The 19,932-nt window shown below is 42.1% G+C and overlaps 1 protein-coding gene across 3 annotated transcripts in view; it reads right to left on the bottom strand.

The window, feature by feature from the left end:
- The window catches only part of TNRC6C (trinucleotide repeat containing adaptor 6C), a 98,311-nt gene that overhangs the window by 53,349 nt on the left and 25,030 nt on the right, over positions 1-19,932 (bottom strand). For all 3 annotated transcript variants that reach the window (XM_032706417.1, XM_032706426.1, XM_032706427.1), the window contains one exon: positions 1,340-1,654. In XM_032706417.1, coding sequence (XP_032562308.1) covers positions 1,340-1,654 — 315 coding nt within the window. Of the gene's footprint in view, positions 1-1,339; positions 1,655-19,932 lie in introns of those variants that run through there.

The following is a 19,932-nucleotide window of genomic DNA, read 5'->3' as shown; positions in this document are numbered from 1 at the left end:
TCCAGATAACTTTTTTTAAGCCCAAATAACTATATCAGAACACTCTCTGCCTTCCCTAACACCACACACACACACACAGAGCAGTGATGGAAAAGGGGATGTGCACCATTTACCGACTGAGTTCATCTCCACTGGAAAACTTATGTGATCTCTAGCATGTAAGAAAGGCAAGTAAGAAGAGAGCTCCTTATTTCCTCATTCATTGGCAGCTTCAGGAAAATAAAGGCAGTTAAGAGACTTACTCCTCCATATCCTGTTTCCAATAGCCAAAGGAAGGTTGGTGTGTCTGATACTCCACCTGCAAAGCTGCCTCCAGCTCTGGGCCTCCAAACTAACAAGGATGTGGAGCTGCTGGAGCAGATCCAGGAGGCCACAGAGATGCTACAAGGGCTGGAGCCCCCCTGCTCTGAAGCCAGGCTGGGAGAGTTGGGGGTGTTCAGTTCGGAGAAGAGAAGGCTCCAAGGAGACCTCAGAGCCCCTTCTGGTGCCTAAAGGGGCTCCAAGAGAGCTGGAGAGGGACTGTGGTCAAGGGCCTGGAGTGACAGGACAAGGGAGAATGGCTTTAAACTGAAGGAGGGTAGGTTTATATGAGATATAAGGAAGAAATTTTCCACTGTGAGGGTGGTGGGGCCCTGGCACAGGTTGCCCAGAGAAGCTGTGGATGCCCCATCCCTGGAAGTGTCCAAGGCCAGGTTGGATGGGGCTTGGAGCAACCTGGGCTAGTGGAAGGTGTCCCTGCCCATGGCAGGAGGTTGGAATTAGATGTTCCCAAAGGTCCCTCCCAACCTAAACCATTCTGTGACTCTCTGATCTGCAAAGGACACAATGAAGTGGTAGAAAGGCCTAAGACACTAAGTATTATTTTCCTAATGTGAAAATAACAATTGAGAGAATAAGTAAGTTAATAAAGGCAAAAAAGCAACATAACAGGACATAAGCAAAGTTCCTATTCCTTATTTACAAACATGCAAAACACACTTTAAAGAGCATTAAAACCGTCAAAATTACAGATGAAAACCTGGAAACACCTGACTTAACAACGCTTCTGTAAGAATGACCACTAAATAAACATTTAGGTAAATATTTAGATTCGTATCAGAGAAAGGGGGGAGGAGGGAAAAAACAAACAAACTGAAGAAAGACCCCACAGCTCTGAGCACGGGAATAAGCATTCGAAGCGGATGCCAGAAATGACGCATCCCGTAAGAAGACGAGCGGCAGGCACACGCTTTGCTTCAAAACCTGCGGGTTTAAGACGACCCTTAACATCCTTCACGTTCGTTTTCACGCCACCTGTGCCGGCAGCCAGAGGCCACGAGCCGGGTTTGGAGAGCCTTACCTGGTTGGGTCTTACTGGGATGATGCTGTCCACCCGCTCCCTGCTGCGGGGGAGGACTGGCCCCCGCCGGCGCGGGGCTGGTGCCGCTCAGAGTCCCGGCGGGCAGTGGCTGCCCCCGCTTTAGGAGCTGCTTCTGTTCTTGCTGGCGGAAGCGTGGAGGCACCTCTCGGGGCAGGTATCGGGACGCAGCCGGCTGCTGCCCGTTGGCAGACGCGCGCTTGCCATTGCTGCTGTTGGGAATAGTGCTGGTGGAAGTACTGGTACCGGTACCGGCAGGTTGGGGCTGGCTTAAACTGGTCTTAATAGGTTCTGGCACTGCATTTAAAAAAAACAATAAAAAAAAAAAATTTAAAAAAAAAAAAATTAATTGTTTTAGTATCAGAGGGGTTGGGGGTTTTTTTACTGTAAATGAGCAAATGGATAACATTTCTTAGTCCCGCAGTTGGCAAAACGTGTTTTCTCCTTAAGCAAAACGTGGCCCAGGACAGTATTTGAACCTTTTATTCCTTACTGCAGCACATCCTCCCTCCTGTTTTAAACCACACAGAGGACAAGAGAGAGCTGTGACAATTCAGCATTGAACAGGAGGGTCAGTTAAGCTGCACCCACCTAAAGCCCCCGCTGCCTTTTCAGTTCAGCAGTTTTGCAGGTTTGGATGCGAGCTTGCCAATATTAACATCAAACCCCACGGCCTACAGCCACGAAAACAAACATTTTCAGGTTTCTAATGAGCTCCCAAAACCAAGTTAAAATACCTGATACACCAGCTTATTCAACGCTCGCACAAACTTTAATTTTCCTGTGGTCTTTATACAAACCTTCACATCAAGCACTTCAGGACACCCCAGGTGTACATCTGATATGCCCCACGCTGACCCCTGCCTGCAATAAACCAGCCAGGCCACCCTGGAAAACTGATCAACTTGCACAGCAGCAGCAGTGAGCAGGCACCAGGGGAATGCTGAGGGTGGTCAAAGCAAGCAGGGACTCGGCCAAGCAAAAATATGCCAAGTTTGACAGAACCATCAACATTCTGCTTCTCCAAATTGTTTATTTTGGAAGCCTAAACAATTTCAGCTATGCTTATGTCTGTGACAAAAAAGGAACTCTGAATATAAAAAAAAAAAAAAAAAAAAATTGAAGCACCAGTAATACCTGAAAAGCAGAGATTAAACCTTCACTCCCTTTTCAAAATGTATCACCAGCTTTGGAAACAGTTCATCCATACTCTGACAATTAAAAAAGTAGTTTAAAAGTGTGATGGAATGCAGAGTAATTATTTTCAAATATCAAATTTGCATATTCAACATGCACGTGAAAACTATTCTGTTTCCACAATATAAATAAATCTGTTGTCCACATGACAGAAAATATGACTTAATTTTAATGAGTGCTTTTAAACTCCTCCTCCTATTGCTATTACTGTTACAGAAATGTAAGCATTTACCTACTAAAATCATCATTATCACAAAGATGCAAACATTTAGAAACACAGAGACCTGAAATACTCAGTCCTTCTGCAAAGGATGAAGCTGTGACTCCTTTACCACAGGATTCACCAAGAGCATTCCAGATGCAGCTGATGGACCAAAAATAATGCACCCTTCCAGCAAGGAAGGCTCTCCAAGCTGGCTGACAGACCAGGAACACAAACCCTTGTGCCAACAGATGAGAAGGAATGCCAGGGAAGAGGAGGGAAAGGACAAGAGAATGGAAGCCACTAACTGGCACGATGCCAGCGGAGTCGGGATTTGTCTGGCCCTGAGATTTCATAAGGAATAACAATTAATTGGAAACATATTTCAGAGAGCAAGGCAGGCTGCTTTTTAAAAAGCATTATCCTCTCCGTACTGTGTATATATAAATCACATCTGATACTTCCAAATAGGTGTGCATATACAGATATATATAAAACCCATCACTAATGCAAGTCATAGAATACACATTTTCCACTTTAATGTAAATTCACAAAGCTGTTTGATCAAAAAGGTGTGGCCAGAGAAACCCAATTTCAGTGTTAGAGACAATGTTTCCCTCTGTATATCTGAATCCCAGATGAGAGAAAAGAACAAAGAAAATCAAAATATCACTGTATTTTAGAATAAAAAATATTTCTGTGTATATGTTTTTCTCAAATCAACAGAGAAAAGTATATTTTATTTTGTACATCAAAAATCTTTTTAAAAGAGTAGTTAAATGAAAGCTCTTGCAAGAATAGTGTGTCTACAAATCATGGCAGCTGGCAAATAACCATTTAATTACACCACTGACAGGGAATAAAGCAAAAAGAGTGAACAACATCACAGTAATGGGCTTGAGCTCCAAATTCCACCTTCGTACCGGGCTAGAATTTAGACTTCAAATACAGCAATAACATTTGGCAAATATATGTTACAAAGACAATATGACTGTATTCTATAGTCATCCTCAGCAATGTTTAAACAGCAATTTTCAGTTGATATGCACTGTGAGAAATACCAACTGTTCGAAGTGTCTGCCCTGCACGTCTCATGATATTTGCTCCAACAACACCTTTATAAACCCTTTGGCCACTCTCCTTCCCAAAAGGCTACATTCCAAGACGAGGGCTGTCCCTGGCAGAACACACAGTGCACAAAGACACATTTCAGCTCACTGCAGGGCACAAAAGCAGAGCAGAGGGAGCCTCTCCCAGGCAGTGCCTCAGTCAGCAGAGCTGCCCCAGCACTGATGCTCCGTGAGCTCCGTGGTTAATCAGCCCCAAGGGCCAACCTGCCAATCCATGGAGAGCCCTTTCCAGCCCCGGAGGAGCAGCCTGTCCACCCTTTCACCTGAAAGTAATCCACTGTCACAGCTAATGGCATGTGGGCAGCTGTGGGGAACCCAGGAATTAACACGGAGCCTTTACAGCTAAATTTGCTTGAATGCTAAAACTGTTGTTTAAAATGTATGGGGGAATGGATTTGATACTGAGTGATTTAAGAGCTGAAGCAAAAACATTTAAGCAGAAAGCCTCTTGCAAAAATACAATTAAAGGCGTAAAATAAAAGCCTTGAGATTGCTCTCTCTTAAGATGTTTGTGATGGGTATCTGCTTACTCTCCATTCCGAGCTGTACATACACTAAACAATGAGCTTGCCTGTAATAATTATCAGTACTTAATGGTATCTAAACTTCTTAATCCAATTTCACCCAAACAAATCCAATAATTACTCCATATGCTTTTTGATGATTACAATCTCGGGAATCCCAACTGCATAAAAAAGTGTTACGAGCAATTGTAGGTGGATTTTATTAATATAATGAATAGGATCAGTCTAACAGATTTCAATTACAACAATAGCTTTTAAGTACATTTCTATGACATAAGGAAAGAACATGCATAAATGAAAGAAACTGGTTAAGCCACATAATACTGATTTATGGCAGCTTTTTCCTTTCATTCACCTCATTAACATTTCTCTATATTTCAGAATCCCCCACTCCAGCCCTATAAAACTTGCATTTCTAAAGCCTTCGAGTACCAGACATTCCAGAAGAGAAACAGTTAAACCCAGAAATGCATTCTTGGCTGCTACTGTGACAGGATTTATTTACAGCTTCTATTAAACACAGCAGCTCCATTACAAAGTGCTGGATGTGAGGAGAATTTTTGATTATACAATGCCAATGCCTCACTGCGTTAAACATATCATGCCAGTGTATTTTTTTTTTTTTCCTTCAGCAATTCGTTCAGGTCATTGTTTGATGGGTTTATGAATTCATTACAGGAAACAGATGGATCCCATAATTCAGAGCTATTCTCCCAGCCAATCATATGGGCAATTTTTTTTCCTCATCTTGCTCCCCCCTCCAAATCAACCTTAATGAAGCCACTTCCTCCATGGCCAATTCCCTGCACATACACACTGCAGCGACAACGGCTGCTGCTTGAAGCACCCTCCAAACACTAAAGGCTTTCAAAATAAAGCTGAACAGGAGCACAGACTCACACAGACACCCCCTCTGAGGTCACACCGAGCGCCAGGAACTTACCCAAGTCGGGCGAAGGCAGCCACGAAACACAGGATTATAGTGGCCAAAAATAGACATCCTCATTAGCAAGAAACCAGTTTTTATTTGCTGACAAAAGTCTCTTTCGGAAAAAAAATTGTTGCCCCCCCCACCCCCCTCCAACCTACTTTCAAAGGCTGAATTTTCATTTAACAAATTACCTCCTTTGTCTCCTAAGCGCTGGGATTTGTTATCCACAGTGACATCTACTGGTAACAGCAAAGGTGCTCAGAAACTACGGCATAAAAGCTGACTTTAATGTTTTTACACAATAATTGGTAATTTTCTGTCTGGATCATCCCTTCCCCCAAGCTCACAAACTTCTCCTGAAAAGTACCTGCAGAAAATTTACAGTCTAAAGCCAAGAGAAACCCAAAAACTCGTTTTCCACAGTACTCAGAATGGCTTTTATAATGTAACCAGAAGCTGCTGTTCGACATCAAAGCCCACTTTCAGGGATAAAAGTAAAAATACCCATGTTACTGTGGCTTTAGAACTTTATCACCATTTATGTAAAGAAATTACTCCGTTTTATTGGATAAATGATATTGTCAGGAATTGGTACAGTCAGAACAAATAAAGTCTTTACCTGATTTACCTTCATTTCCCCCTTACTTTGACCTCCCAGCTGACCACAGTGCATCTTCTCCTGCTTTCTCTTCCACAGGTTTCCTCTCCACTTCCTTCTCTTGACTTTTGCAACGTTTCCTTCCTCCTTCCTTAGCCTTTCATCATCACAGTTCTAAAACCTCCTCTATAACCCACCTCTCCTGACAGACTTCTCACTTCTACCAAGTTGTACCTTCTACTCAGAACCTGAATTTTATTTTGCCAGGAAATTTGAAGTCAGACTAGGAATTAACAGGAAGCTGCGAAGTTCATGGAAAACCTCTAAATCACTTATTAGGATTTCTCAACTACCTTCAACAAGAGGTTTTACCTTCTTAACTGTTGGCTTTATGCAAAGGTCTGAAATAGAGAAACACTGAGGACTTCATCCACCACCCACCTCTGTTTTGACTCCAGAGCCATATATCCACAAATCCAGCTGACCCTGACTCCTACCCTGACACTCATTTGTTCCTCTCTCCCCTCAGACCCCATCATCTGCTTCAGTTCAAACAAGTTCTGCCTCTTTTCTCACGTTTCCCACCCCTGTCCCACCACTGAAAGCTCTCTCTATATAAACTTAACTATGCAATGGTTTCTGAAATGACATTTTTACTTGATATTGTCATAAGCAAATTGGGGAAATGTGAGCAAAATGTAGAATTGGTTGAAATGTTCCCTGGGAGAATCAATGGTTTGCTGTCAAACAGCAGTGTGTTTCAGAACAGATTCCATGGGGACTGGAGCCGAGCCTACACTGTTCAATATTTTTGTTAACAAGTGGATGAGGGATTGGAGAATATCCTTATTAAACCTGCAAATGACACCAAGAGGGGGGAAAGAAGATGGGGGTGGTCAAATCACTGTGTGATGGGATCAGAACTGAGCAACGATGAGCTGGAGAAGTGATGTGACAAAACACTGCAACTGAATAAGAGAAGTCACATTATCAGGCACGAAGAATTAAATGCAGAACAGCAAACTCACCCCACAGCAGTTCTGCAGAAAAAGAAGCAATGCTTTAGCAGATCACAATCCAAAGAGAAGTAAAAGATCAATCAAAAGGACTGTAAGAAGCCAAGTGTTGTAATGGGATAAATACCCAGCTCTGAGGCTCAGAGTAACCCATCTGCTTCAGCCTGGTATCATAAAGCCTTCCCTACAGCACTGTCTGTACCCATCTCTCTTCAAGGAAGAGCTGGACTACCTGGAAAGAGTACAAAGGACACAGGAATCTGGAAATGAGAACTACCACAGCAGACAGGGACAAGGAAGATGTTCAGTCTAGAAGACACTGGGTACACAAAGCAAGAAAAAAAGAGAAAAAAAAACCACAAAGGAAAAGGAGGAAATAATTTGCTCCATGCCATAGTGAATAAGACAGGACTTGCTGGGTTTAAACAGCAGTCAGGGAGATTTAGATTTACATTTCTAACAATAAGGACGATTAGGGATTATCTGTAGACATGATACAGGTTTGATGATCTTGTCTCAGGGCAAGAGGATGGAGTAGATGACCTCTCAAGAACCTTAATAGCATCATTTTCTACCACCCTACATGTCAAATGGAGCTCCAAATCCATCTTACTCAGTTCTCCTTCCCTAAGCCGTGACAAAGAGATCATTTTTCTCCCAGGTTGATAGTCCCAGCACTCCCTCCAGCTTCAGCTGGTTTTTAAATAAGTTTCAGATGTGGTCTTTCTTCACCAGCCCCACTTGTCCAGACCCTCCCCATCTCATTCTTGATTAATGTCAAGTTGGAATTGTATCAATCCTGAGTGACATTTTATCCCTTCACCACAACAGCGATTCCTCTGTGCAAGCCCAGCACAGCCCACCCTGCAGCAGAACTTCTGAGCAGCAAAGAGTCAGAGCCCAACTCTACTGACACAACTCTGTATTCACAAATTTAACTTAAGAGGTGGAGAAGCTCCTAATAAAAACACAGATCCTTGCATGCTTCAGAGCTCAGACACGAGATTTCGTTTCCCTTTCTGGAACAGCATCTACATTTTTTTGTTTCAAATCTGTCAGCAGAGAGGGTGACAAATACTTCTTTTGAGAGAAAGATACAAAACCTGTTTTGGGTGACTCAACACGTATTTTTAAAAGTTTTCTTCAATCCCATTCTACATTATTCAGGTTGGTTTCACATGCACCAGTCTTGTGACGAATATTTACACTTTTAACAGCTTTAATATTTTCCTCGCTGCTTTCCTCCATGTTAGCGCTGATTATAATTTTAATTTCAAATTCACAATTAATTAGCTGTGCCATTAAAAATGGTACAGCTAATTAGGTTGATAGGTTGTCATCAACAATAGATTGATAATCCAAAGCAAATATGATGCTCTTCCACTGCAAGCCAAGCTCTCTCATGTTTATTGAAGGCTCTGAGTGCACACACATGGGGTTTGCCGTCATCTAATTGATGAACAGGAATTGGATCATATACATCAGGCCTCAAACTCGGCAGTCCAAGCTAGGAATCAGGATTCTGGGTAATGGAACAGTTAGATTAGCATAGCTGCATTCCTTCAGGACGTGAACTGATAACAGATGGTAACTTTCAAGACTTAACAATTCATCTGTTTTCTTTCAAGCGATCGTTCCCCAACGTGAAGGGATGTGAAGGCGCCTTTATGAATTCATGTAACTCGAATACCAGCATTAATAATGTACATCTCTCCACACACAGGCTCGTCCAAATACTCACCCCTTGTAAAGCAACAAATAAATAAATGAATACATCCAGCTAAAAGCTGCTCCCTAAACTACATCTGTCCTGAAGCCTCTGACATCTCAGCGCAGGCGTATTTCCTTTAACGTGTCATCACATGTTTAACTTTGAACTCAAGGCTCCCTGTAAACTCAATTCCCACCCCCAGAGCATGACAATGCATTGACATTAGAAAGCCACCTTGTCTATTATAAAAGGAAAATAATGAAGCTATTAGAAGTTTTTAATCACTCGTATTAATAACATTAAGAAACAACAGCACTAAGAACTGTGTAAGAAGGACGGGAGGGAGATAAGAGTCACTGCTGAGACAAATGAGCTTGTGCAGGAAATTACTACTGTAAAATTTAAGTGAGAGGGCAGCTCTGAATGAAGACAGGGATTCTCAGCAAGCACTTAGAAATGTCTGCAGAGTCTTTTCAGGTTTCTGATATAAGACTTTCCTATAAAGAGTGCTCAGGCCTCTTCAGAGAGAGAGAGAGAATTCACATCTTGTGTTCCCTCCCAGAGTATTTAGAAATATCTGAACTCCACTAATTTTACAGAGACCCACTAGGGAAAAATATTAAGTTCTGTCCCACCAACAGGACATGAGAACCCCACAAACACAATGCCAACAGTTCAGTCACACAGCAAAGGATCACAGCATTTACATGTCAGGAGCCAGTCACGGGCATGTGCTCCCTCCTTCACCTCTACTCTCACCCTCCAAACCCTTCCTCAGTGTTGCTCCAGGCAATGAATCCCATCAGTATCTACACAATAAAGGAGTCAGAGAAGACAGGAAACAGCTTAAAGTTAAATTATCCAAACCCAACACTACCATCACTGCAAGTACTAGTGGGAAAATTCAAGCATATAATAACAGATTAAATAACTTCATACAGAGTCACAGAAGAGGTCTGGGCAGAACCAGGAACTGAATCCTTCAATTTTAAGCTGACTGTGTGCATTTAATCTCATTAGATAATGTTTTACACACAGTTTTCATATGAAAAAGAATTTTTAAAAAAACACAAATTTACAAATGGTGCAGCCATCACAGTGGATATGCTCCTTTTTCTTCCTTCCACAGATCAGTTCCAGGCATGGACTGAACAGTAAATATTCTTCACAACAGAAACCCAGTCATTAAACCATTCACACCAACAGATAAATACGAAAATTCAGAGTAAATTCATAAGTAATTGAAAACTGTGATAATCTCAGTATCCATTGGTTCACTGTATACAAGAGCCTGAAATTTCCTTCAAACCTTAAACACTGATGGATCTACAGGAAACAGCCCACTCTTCAGCTGGGGCTCGAGGAGAGTTAATCACAGTGTAAATGCTTCCACTTCCATAAACATACGTGGTTGGGTAACGTAAAGAGATCCCTCATATATCCACCATTTCCATCCTGGATTGTTTCTAAGGAAATCTGTTCAGCAGCACACCGATTGTATCACACCTGGAATATGTGCTGTACCCGTGGTCTCTGCACCCAAGGAGTTGCAGGGTCTCCCAGGGTACAGTCAGCACTGGCATCCCACCCAGGATAACTGGGAATACCAAGCACTCGTGCTGCCTCAGGTACAAACTCTTTTTCCATTTTGACATTTGAGCCACGAAAAAGGTAAAGACTCCAGTTGTTTTTTTTTTTTTTTTTTTTTTTTTGAATGCCTGGAAATTGCCACTGTGTGTTTATGGATCAATGTCTTAACATGTGGACAGAGGGATCAATGTGTCCAGGACACATCTGACCTACTGGGTGTGCAGGCAGCTGGCCCGTGTGCCCGAGATCAATGCCCCGGGAACGCCTCAGGCCTGGAGAGTGGATACACACCACTGCACCACGCTGGGTCCAGCAGCCCAGACACACTGCAGTCGCTATACACACGCACATTTTCCTTCTGGAAACCAGAAATACAGCTTCTCCAGGCATTGGGTTTATGTTCTGGGGTGGATGCAGGGCGAGCAGGCTGTTATTTAACTCCTCTCAGACGTGCCTGTGAAAGCGCGGTGTCGACCGCTCGCAGACGACGAGTCTGCTGGTGGGGCATGAAGTGTAATGTTTACTGACACTGGCTGTGCTGCTGGAATCATGGCACTGGGCACACATGTCACATTGACTCCAGCCCTGTGTAAACACAAAGCCTCGGCTCTCCTGTCGTGTACATTTATGGTACCAAACGAATGTTTGAGGTGGAATCCTAAAATAGTAACGATTTTGTGGGCAGCCACTGAAAGGCCTCTGTAGTTTTGGCATAACCCTTCCAGTTTTCACATTGTATCTCAAAAGAAGACTTAATATGTTTACACTACAGCTCTAAAGACAGTGATCTCAGCAATCATTTTAAATCAGTCAGCATGAAAAACTGAAGCAGAGCCAACACAGTGCCCAGCATGGACCAGCTTCCCCACTCCTGGGCAGTGTGGATATATTCCAAGATTCAGGTAGCATCACCCCAAGAAACCACGCATGGAGCCAACTCCATGAAAGTTAAACCTGAAATATTTTGGCCTTAGATGTCAAAGTCTGAATCCTTATTGGGATAATTAAAGATCATTTGTATTTCACAAAATTATTCTGAGAATCGATGCTTTGAGCAAGGTAGGTTCTTAAAAACATGTAAAAAACCAGAGGGACATCGTTATCAATTTAGGAGGCTGTACTTAAAAAAAAAATTCACAGATTTTCAATCATAAAAACCTGTTTGGGGTTCTACATCCTACTCTGGATGCAGTTCCCACTACTGCAAAGACAAGCAGTCCCATGGAAATGTCACTCTTCTGCCTCAGAAATGAGCAGCTGTGAAAAACCTGAAGCTCAAACTGAAGAACAATCCCTTACTCGGGTAAACCCAATTAAATTAAAGTTGTGCTCTAGAGATTAAAAAACAAACAAACAAACAAACAAGTTTTTAAGTCTGCATATATATCTTGGGGGGAGTTGGTGGAAGAACACTGAACTTAAAAATTCTATTTCAATTCTTTTAATGCTTGCTCTTAAATCTAAGCATGACATGTCATATGCAATAGTGTTTTTCTGAATGAGCTTCTCAATGAACGGCCTATTTATTGGAAGGTTTTTCTTTTGAACTGAGAGTTTGTCTACCTGACAGCCAAACCTGCAGAATCTGAAGCAAAGCCTTCATTTCAGATTCAACACCGAATCTGAAGCAAACTCTTCATTAATTCAGCTAAAGCTGAACAGACTTTTTACGTCTCCAGTGCTATCGTGCATTAAATCCTGGTTTTCGTATGTGGCATTAAGTTATTCAGAAACACGAAGAAAAGCAGACCTAGCAGTTTAGAGAGCTTCTCCTATCCTGATTCTTCAGGAAAATTTCCTTAATGGAACCGAACTAAAATTCAACGGGGGTTTAGCAATCAGTTCACTGCAGCTGAGATGAAGCCAAGAAAGACCAAACACCGAAGGGAGTTCGGTTTGTTTTGCCCGTTCTGACCCCACCCCTTCGGTGAGCGGGGCAGAGCTGCACAGGGCTGGCAGTGCCGGGGCATTCCCGAGGAAGCTCTTCCCAGGATTCCAACACCTGCCCATGTTTCCAGGAGGGCGTCAGGCGGGGTTGTTGTCGCAGTGACAGCTCTGGTGATCTGTCACCATAGCAACTTTCACCAAGAACTCACAATGCACCCAAACGAACTCCGAGCTAAATTAACTTATTGCATGTCACCAGTGAGAAATGACTGTTCAGAGGTAATTTTCTGTACTAATATGTAATAGAGTTAACTCTCTAAATTGAATTAAATTAATTAAATGCCACTCCCAGTAAATCAGATTCTATTACATGAATGTTAAAAGAAATTAAAGATGTTTTAATAAAGATTACTAATAATAACTTAATATTATTACTTCATTTTAATTCAAAAATTCTGCTCAGTTTATTTTAGACACATGTCTTCCCCTCACTAGGAAGGAATACCTAATTACTCCACATGCATTACACACAGTTACTTCATAGAAATGAGCCTAGACTGAGCTAAAAGAAGTAACACCAGCATTTTAAGGAGAAATACAGCTTGGCTTAATATGTGTCATCCTAAAATTCTTTCTTTACAAATACTTTGGGTAAATTCCCACATCTTCAATGACTGTGTCCAGCTTACAAAGAGTTTTATTTCTGCTTTTTGCAGAAAGAAAGGAAAATGTTTTACAGTAAGTCCAACTGCAAACAAAGAGGAAAACACCATGTCTGTCTAGGCAGGGTACAAAAATAAGAGCTCTTTAGTGGCTTTACAGATCTACTAAAAAAAGCATCAGTAAGTTTGATTTTTTTAAAGTAGTTTCTTGCACGTTGGGAGTAGGATAGCCAGGGGAGGCAAATCCAAGATGCTCCCAGTTCCTCACATAAATAAAAAGTTATTGTAGCTGCCAGCTGATGGTGTTAATGCTGTCCCCACCACCCTGACTTTAACTTGTATTACAGACTCATCAAGACACTTCAGGCAAAAATGGGCCCTATCTACCATTAATCACTTTTCAGAAATACAGCCCACATTACTTCTTTAGTTTCCAGAAAGAAACTCCGTCTGTGCTGAGAAGGGAGCTGGTGACAGCAGAGGGAGCACACGGCACTGTCACAGCTGCCACCGGCCACAATGACGTCAGTGCTGTGAACACCCAGAGGAAAGGCAGCACTTCCATCAAAATAATACAGCAAATAAGGATTAAAACATCTCAAGCAAATGTGAAAAGCAAGGGTGCATTAACACAGCGACAACCCCGGGGGTGGAACAAGCTGAGCTTCAACATCCCAAATACATCCCAGGTAAAATGGGATTATGGATTTAAGTGTTCGTTGTTGCTGTGCATCTAAGTTATTACCCAGAGATTTTAAGTTAGAATTAGGGTTTTTTTAGGGTCTTAGTAGACACAATAAGGTACCAAATCGTGAAGTGATCTTTTCTGGGAAGGAAGAGCAAAACAACTGAGGAGGTTGAAGATGACCTCCTATTTCAATTCCCACAGTGACCACTGGACAAGATTAGAAATAACTATACAACAAACAAAAAATATAATTATTACTCTTGGAAGCTGGCAGCAAGATATGGAAGTTATAGCAAGATAGGAATTATGATGAAGCCTATCAGAAATGTGGCACTGAACACATTATTTTCTTCCTGTTTCTTTCTGGAGACTTTTTCCTTTTGAGAAGAAAGTCACTCCTCGGATGCCTGATGTTCACAGGTACACCTGAAAAGACCTGACAGTGAGCAGCACAGGACAGCCTGTCACCTCCAGCACTGCAGGAAGTGCTCTCATGGTTTGTCAACCAGACCTAAACAACTGCAGTGGAAACTGTCGGGAAACTAAAGCAAGTAATACAGTTAAATGTATACTTCAAAGGACAGCTTGCAGAGGGAAAAAGGTTAGTGAGCAAAGAGGAGAAACAGGGAGAGTGAGAAGAAGAAACTCCGTATTATTAAATCTACATCCTCACAGAATTAGAGAAGGTATCTAAAACTTGGGAGCTCCTTAAAGCAAGCCCAGTTCAGGGACAGGTAACTGAAGGAGAATAAGCAGCACTGCTTTGGAACAGCCCAGACTACAGAGCTGTGCAATGGGGTGAGCTTGAAAGGCACAGAAAACAACCTTTGGTTTTACTTGTGAAAAGCACCAGATTATCCTTACACAGTAAACTCAACATTATTTAATAATCCTTCAATTAGCATGCTAGTTTTGGCTGGGACAGTTAATTTTTGGCTGGGATAGAGTTAATTTTTTTAACAGTAGCTGGCATGGGGCTGTGGTTTGGGTTTGTGCTGGCAGCAGGGCTGATAACCCAGGTGTTTTCACTATTGCTGAGAAGGGCTCACAGACAGCCAAGGTCTTTCCTGCTCCTCACCCCACAGCGACAGGGAGGAGAAAGGGGGGACACAAGGAGCTGGAGGGGACACAGCCAGGACAGCTGACCCCAACTGACCCGAGGGACATTCCAGATCAGATGGCATCGTGCTCAGCATACAAAGCTGGGGAAGAAGACGACACAGGGGGACATTTGCAGCAGTGCTGTTTGTTTTCCCAAGTCACTGTTACGTGTGATGGAGCCCTGCTGTCCTGGGGATGGCTGAACACCTGCCTGCCATGGCAAGTGGGGGAATGAATTCCTTGTTTTGCTTTGCCTGTGTGTGTGACTTTTGCTCTACTTAAACTGTCTTTATTTCAACCCACGAGTTTTCTCACTTTTACTCTTCCAGTTCTCTCCACATCCCACTGGGGGAGGGTGAGCAAGCGGCTGCTTGGGGCTGAGCTGCTGCTGGGGTTAAACCACAACATACAGATATTGCATTTAAAAAATAACTCTGGACCAACTGGAAGGCCTTCCAAAGAAGAGAAATGTAAATTATTATGGTTTGAAAAACAGCTTGAAAACACTAGCACAACGAAAAACTGAATGGGCTGTTAAGTGAAAAACACAAAAAAGGTCCCTGCAGAGGAGGGGAAATCTGCCCTCCACACATTGGGCAAAGCAGCCAAGAAAGAAGGGGCTGAAGTTACAGGAAAAACTGTTCAGGCCTGTACAAAGATGACTTTCCAATGATAATAATCAATACATCTTTCAAGAACTTTTACTGGGCCTGTCAGAATGGGGAGAGGGTTAAGATAATCCCTTCCTGTTCATCTAAAGGGATATATATAGTACTATGATGATAAGACATTTGAATGTGTGGCATTTGAATTTTAAACAGACTTGAGGAGTCAGTTCTGCAGCTTAGTAACTCGTGCTTTAGAGCAGAAGTTCATGAGAGCCTGTCTGGCCTTGGAAAGGTGAAAAGTCTGGCTCCATAGACTGTTGAAAAAAAGACAGCAACAGCAGCCAAATCAGGAATGATGCCAGAAACATTAAGGGCATCCTGAAAACAGGAGGACAGATCTCCAGGAGACTAGGACAACAGAGAACCACTTCTGTTAACATGGGAAGAGGCAACTGAGAGCTTGAATCTGGCCTCAAGTTCAGCTGTTCCCCTTGGGCAAACAGTAAGAACAGTTGCCACGCTCAGGGCAGCTGAGGAGCATCTGAAGCATTCAGTGCTGGTGTTAAATGCAGTCCCACAAGACAGCTTAGCATGAGCCACTGCTGCCATCCCACAACGCCAGGGCAGGATGCCTAAAGGGAAAATCACCTCATCTCGTGGTGATCTTGGACCTACAATCAACCTCATGAGCAAACCACCTCTCTGGATGCTGATGCACACTGCACTGCCTGAGCCAGGTCAGGAACAACCTGAAGGATCACCTGCACAGCACACACCTGACCAAGAGTGTGAGCTGCTTAAACACACATTTAAGTAGTCCTGTAGGATTTGTAAAGTATGGGCTATGATCTGTAAGAACTTGAGAAAAACATTAAAATTATCTAGCAAAACACAGGGAAGTCTGGGTTCTCAGAGTAGAGGAATGTCAACACCAGAATACAAGGTCCCTCAGGCCAAAGGCTTCACACACAGAGTAAAAGAATCAAACTCATGGTTTTGTTCCCTTTGTTTTCCCAAGATAACCCTCTTCAGCATTTGTACAGTAACTACCCCCCAAGAGCATGTACTAGAGTTACAGTTCAAAGCTGATTTCATCCTCCTCAAGGAAGGGATTGAGAAACGTTAGAAACCCAGCACAGATCTCAAAGCAATCATCACCAAAGCGAGCTAATACATTCCCTGATGAACCCCTCCTCCAGCTCACAGTTTGCAGATCTTATCAATATTATATTTATATGCGTTACAAGCCTCCTCCACATAGCAAGATGATAATCTAATAATGGAAAGTGGTCAGCACACTGCAGATAAATCAAAGCTCATAGGTCATTTTTTCATGGGAAACTGTGAGCTGCCTTCTCCAGGAAAACCTAAGTGAGCCAGGCCTCAAGGCAGACAAGAAATTACCTTCATGGGCATATTTCTTTAAAATAAAAGTGAACAAGACTTCAGTTTAGAAATCAAAGGGAGGAGCACACTGATAAACACATAAGCTGTGTTATAAAGCCACTCCCAAGAAAACAAATCTCAGACTTTTTTGGGTGGGTAAGAAAGTGAAGAGATGTGGGGTGGGTGTCTGTTGTGATCAGCAAATACAGAAGTGGCATGTTAAAATGGAAAAATACATCTGGTCTCTAGTACTGGGGCATATATGCTCTGATGGACAGTAAGTGTCAGACAACACTCTATTTACAATTGGAAAACAGTTATAAGCAGACTGACAGAAGAACAGAATATGCCAATGCCTGAGCTGCTGTGATGCCAGAAGTGCAACAGTTTGATGTTTCACAAACACAGTGCACTGGGGGAATGCCCAGCACTGCAAAAGCAGCACAGCACTGGGGATGAAAGAACCCACTGTGGGCAGATAAATAACCATAACCCAGCGTGCAGTCTGACCCTAACCACCACTGTTAGCATTGTGTAGCTGTGTTAGAATTTAAATTCTAGAATATCCAGTTGTCAACAATTGTATTGGTGGTTTTGTTGTTCAGAAAGCAAAGTAGGGATTTACCTGGGAACGCTTCCCACCAAAGGGCACCCTGACAATTAGGTCTAGATGAGAAAAGCCAAACTGGTGTTACCTAATCTGTGCTTACTCTCTGTTCACAGAGTATTCGTGCAGAGATAATATCCCAGGCTTGAAATGTATTTGACAATGGACAATGTAAAGGGAAACCTGATGAAAGCATGTTAGTCCTACTGCCTAGGTTATCAACCCTTACAACATTTAAAGCATTTGAAAAATGCTTTTAATTAACTGTGTCTAGTGTTGGAAAGCTCTCATTTTCATCTAGTTTTAAAACTAACTATATACAGGTCAGGCTGCTGCCATCCTCAATCTGATAAGCCCAGATCATTTCCTAATTGAGGAAACTGAGAAAAGGCAAAGCACGTGGAAGACCAGAGCAATATTCTGCCTGTATTTATATTATAAGAACATCCCTACATTTGCATGATGGCAAACTACCACAGACCATCTCTAAGGAAAATAAAAGTTTGTATTCCCTGATGAGGAATGTGCAAAGCTCACAAGGCAACAAGGACTGGAGGTGCTTTACTGGACCAGCAGGAAGGAAGCAGCAGCAACTCCAGGAAAAGACTTGGAAGCACCTCTTTGGGGCAGGTGTCCTGTAAATCCAGCTCAGGACAGGAACACATTAGGAAGAATGTATCTCTTGGGTTATCCTTATTTTCAAACAACCCTGGAGAATTTTGTGTTTGCTTGTTTTTCTTTTTTTCCTAAAAACCTGAACTAATTGCTTTGGTGCCTTGTTGTCTGAAGAGAGGATTTATTTGAAAGCTAAAGAGTCTGAAGCTCCACAGGAGCTACAGAAGATTTAAACCTTCTGAGCTGCCAGTACTTGGTTACAGGGCTCTGAGTGTCCAGCCCTGACAAATCCCTCTCCTGCAAAAAGACACCAATTCTCAAAGCAGATCTCTAGCTGGACACCTTTGAAGACCAACACAGAAAGTGCTACAAATATAGTTTACCACAGGTTATCCATACACTTACTCTCACTACCTTAATTTTTTTTCCTTTACTTCATAATGGCAATGCTGAAGATACTCATAATGCTGCTTACACCTGTGAGAATAAAACCCTATTAAATACCACTGAACTACTGCCACCACGAGAACTCAATGGCTTGTCACAGCCATCCCAACTGAAAAAGATAAGCAGGAAACCAAAGTTTTTTCCTGTACTAGTTAACTCCCAGCCTCCCAGCTCATCCTTCTTGCTTTGTCTCCTTGACTATGCAAATTGCTCCTCCTGTCTGCTCTAATCTTTTGCATTTTCTACTCCTTTTCACCCAGTATTATGGCACAGACTCACAAATTACCTCCATACTCAGTTCTTTGCAGGCTATAAAACGGTAATTACCCCTCTATCAGAGAAGTTGATATCTCAGTCGGTTTTATGAACAAACTCATGTTTGTTTAAAGATACTTATAATAGCAAAACATCACCATGATAACGTTTATCAAAAAGAAAACATTTTTGTGTTATTAAGCCTTAATGTATGGCCACAGGTTATCATTAAGTTATCAAGTGACTGCATATTAAGATCTAATTGAAGAACTTACTGCAGTGCTCCCCCTCCTTCTGAAATGATGATTTATGGCACATTTTGTCACTACAATGTGCAGCAGTTCAGTACAAACACAGCACTTAACTAACAAGATGGCAGAGGCAGATATTCAAGCATAAGCTATAAATACTCAAATGAGTCAGAGGTTGTAAATCTGTTGAAAATCATACCTGATTTGTAGGCTGGAACACATTTTCTAATCTTATGGAAAAAGCCTCTGCTGGTTCCTACAATAATACGACACAAACCAGAAAAACTCAAGACTTTACTTTTTAAAAAAGACTAATTGTGTTACACACATAATTCCACTTAAAATACCAATGAAATTCTCTAAAAAGTTTCATTTTCCCCTATTTTCTATGGAACTACCATTAAACATCAGTCACATCTACCACAGCCAGAAAGAGCACATTATCAGTGTACACAAACTGCATTTCTGTATGAGGAGAATGGAGGTTACAGGAAGGTGATTCACATCCAAATGAGCCCAACAGAGAACATTCTAACAGCCCATTTGGGGAGGGTAAGTAAAGAATCAATTTAAAACTATGCAACCATCTACATGGCTAATTTGGAAATGGAAATGCCTGGCTTTTAAGACAGGTATGCCACTATTCCTGTCATTTAAATAGAAATGCCAGAGCAGGGGATGGTATTTCAGATATATTCACCCATTCTTTTTTCCCTTTAACTCCCCTTTATAATACAGTTGACCATGGTGCTCCAGGTAAAATATACAGACAGTACAGCTTGTGGGATAAAAAATGCTATGCAAATTTTAAAACTAACCTGAAGAAAGTATACCAACATTTGCAACATCACAATGGTTTACTAAGCAACCACATACTGCTAAGTGCTTTCTGTTCTTGTAAGTCTCTCAAAATCAAACATATTAAAGCCTAAACCTTGGTAAAATAACCTCCCAGTCTGCAGACAACCTTCCTGATTAAAATCATGACATGGTAAAGAGTCTCAAGATACAAAGCCCAGACAGCCCAGGGGAGGGGAAAACTCCAGAACAGACCATGGGTGGAAAGGAACAATGCTCAGGATTCACTGTACCCCTTTAACAGAGGGTGGGCAGCACTGGATGAGCTGCTGAATCCCAGGATTATTGCAGCTACTCCAGCTTCTGCAATC

Source organism: Chiroxiphia lanceolata, chromosome 19 (genome assembly GCF_009829145.1).
Source record: "Chiroxiphia lanceolata isolate bChiLan1 chromosome 19, bChiLan1.pri, whole genome shotgun sequence".
Lineage (NCBI taxonomy): Eukaryota > Metazoa > Chordata > Aves > Passeriformes > Pipridae > Chiroxiphia > Chiroxiphia lanceolata.
The sequence above is the reverse complement of the archived record's forward strand: the minus strand, read 5'-3'. Positions and strand labels throughout refer to the sequence as shown.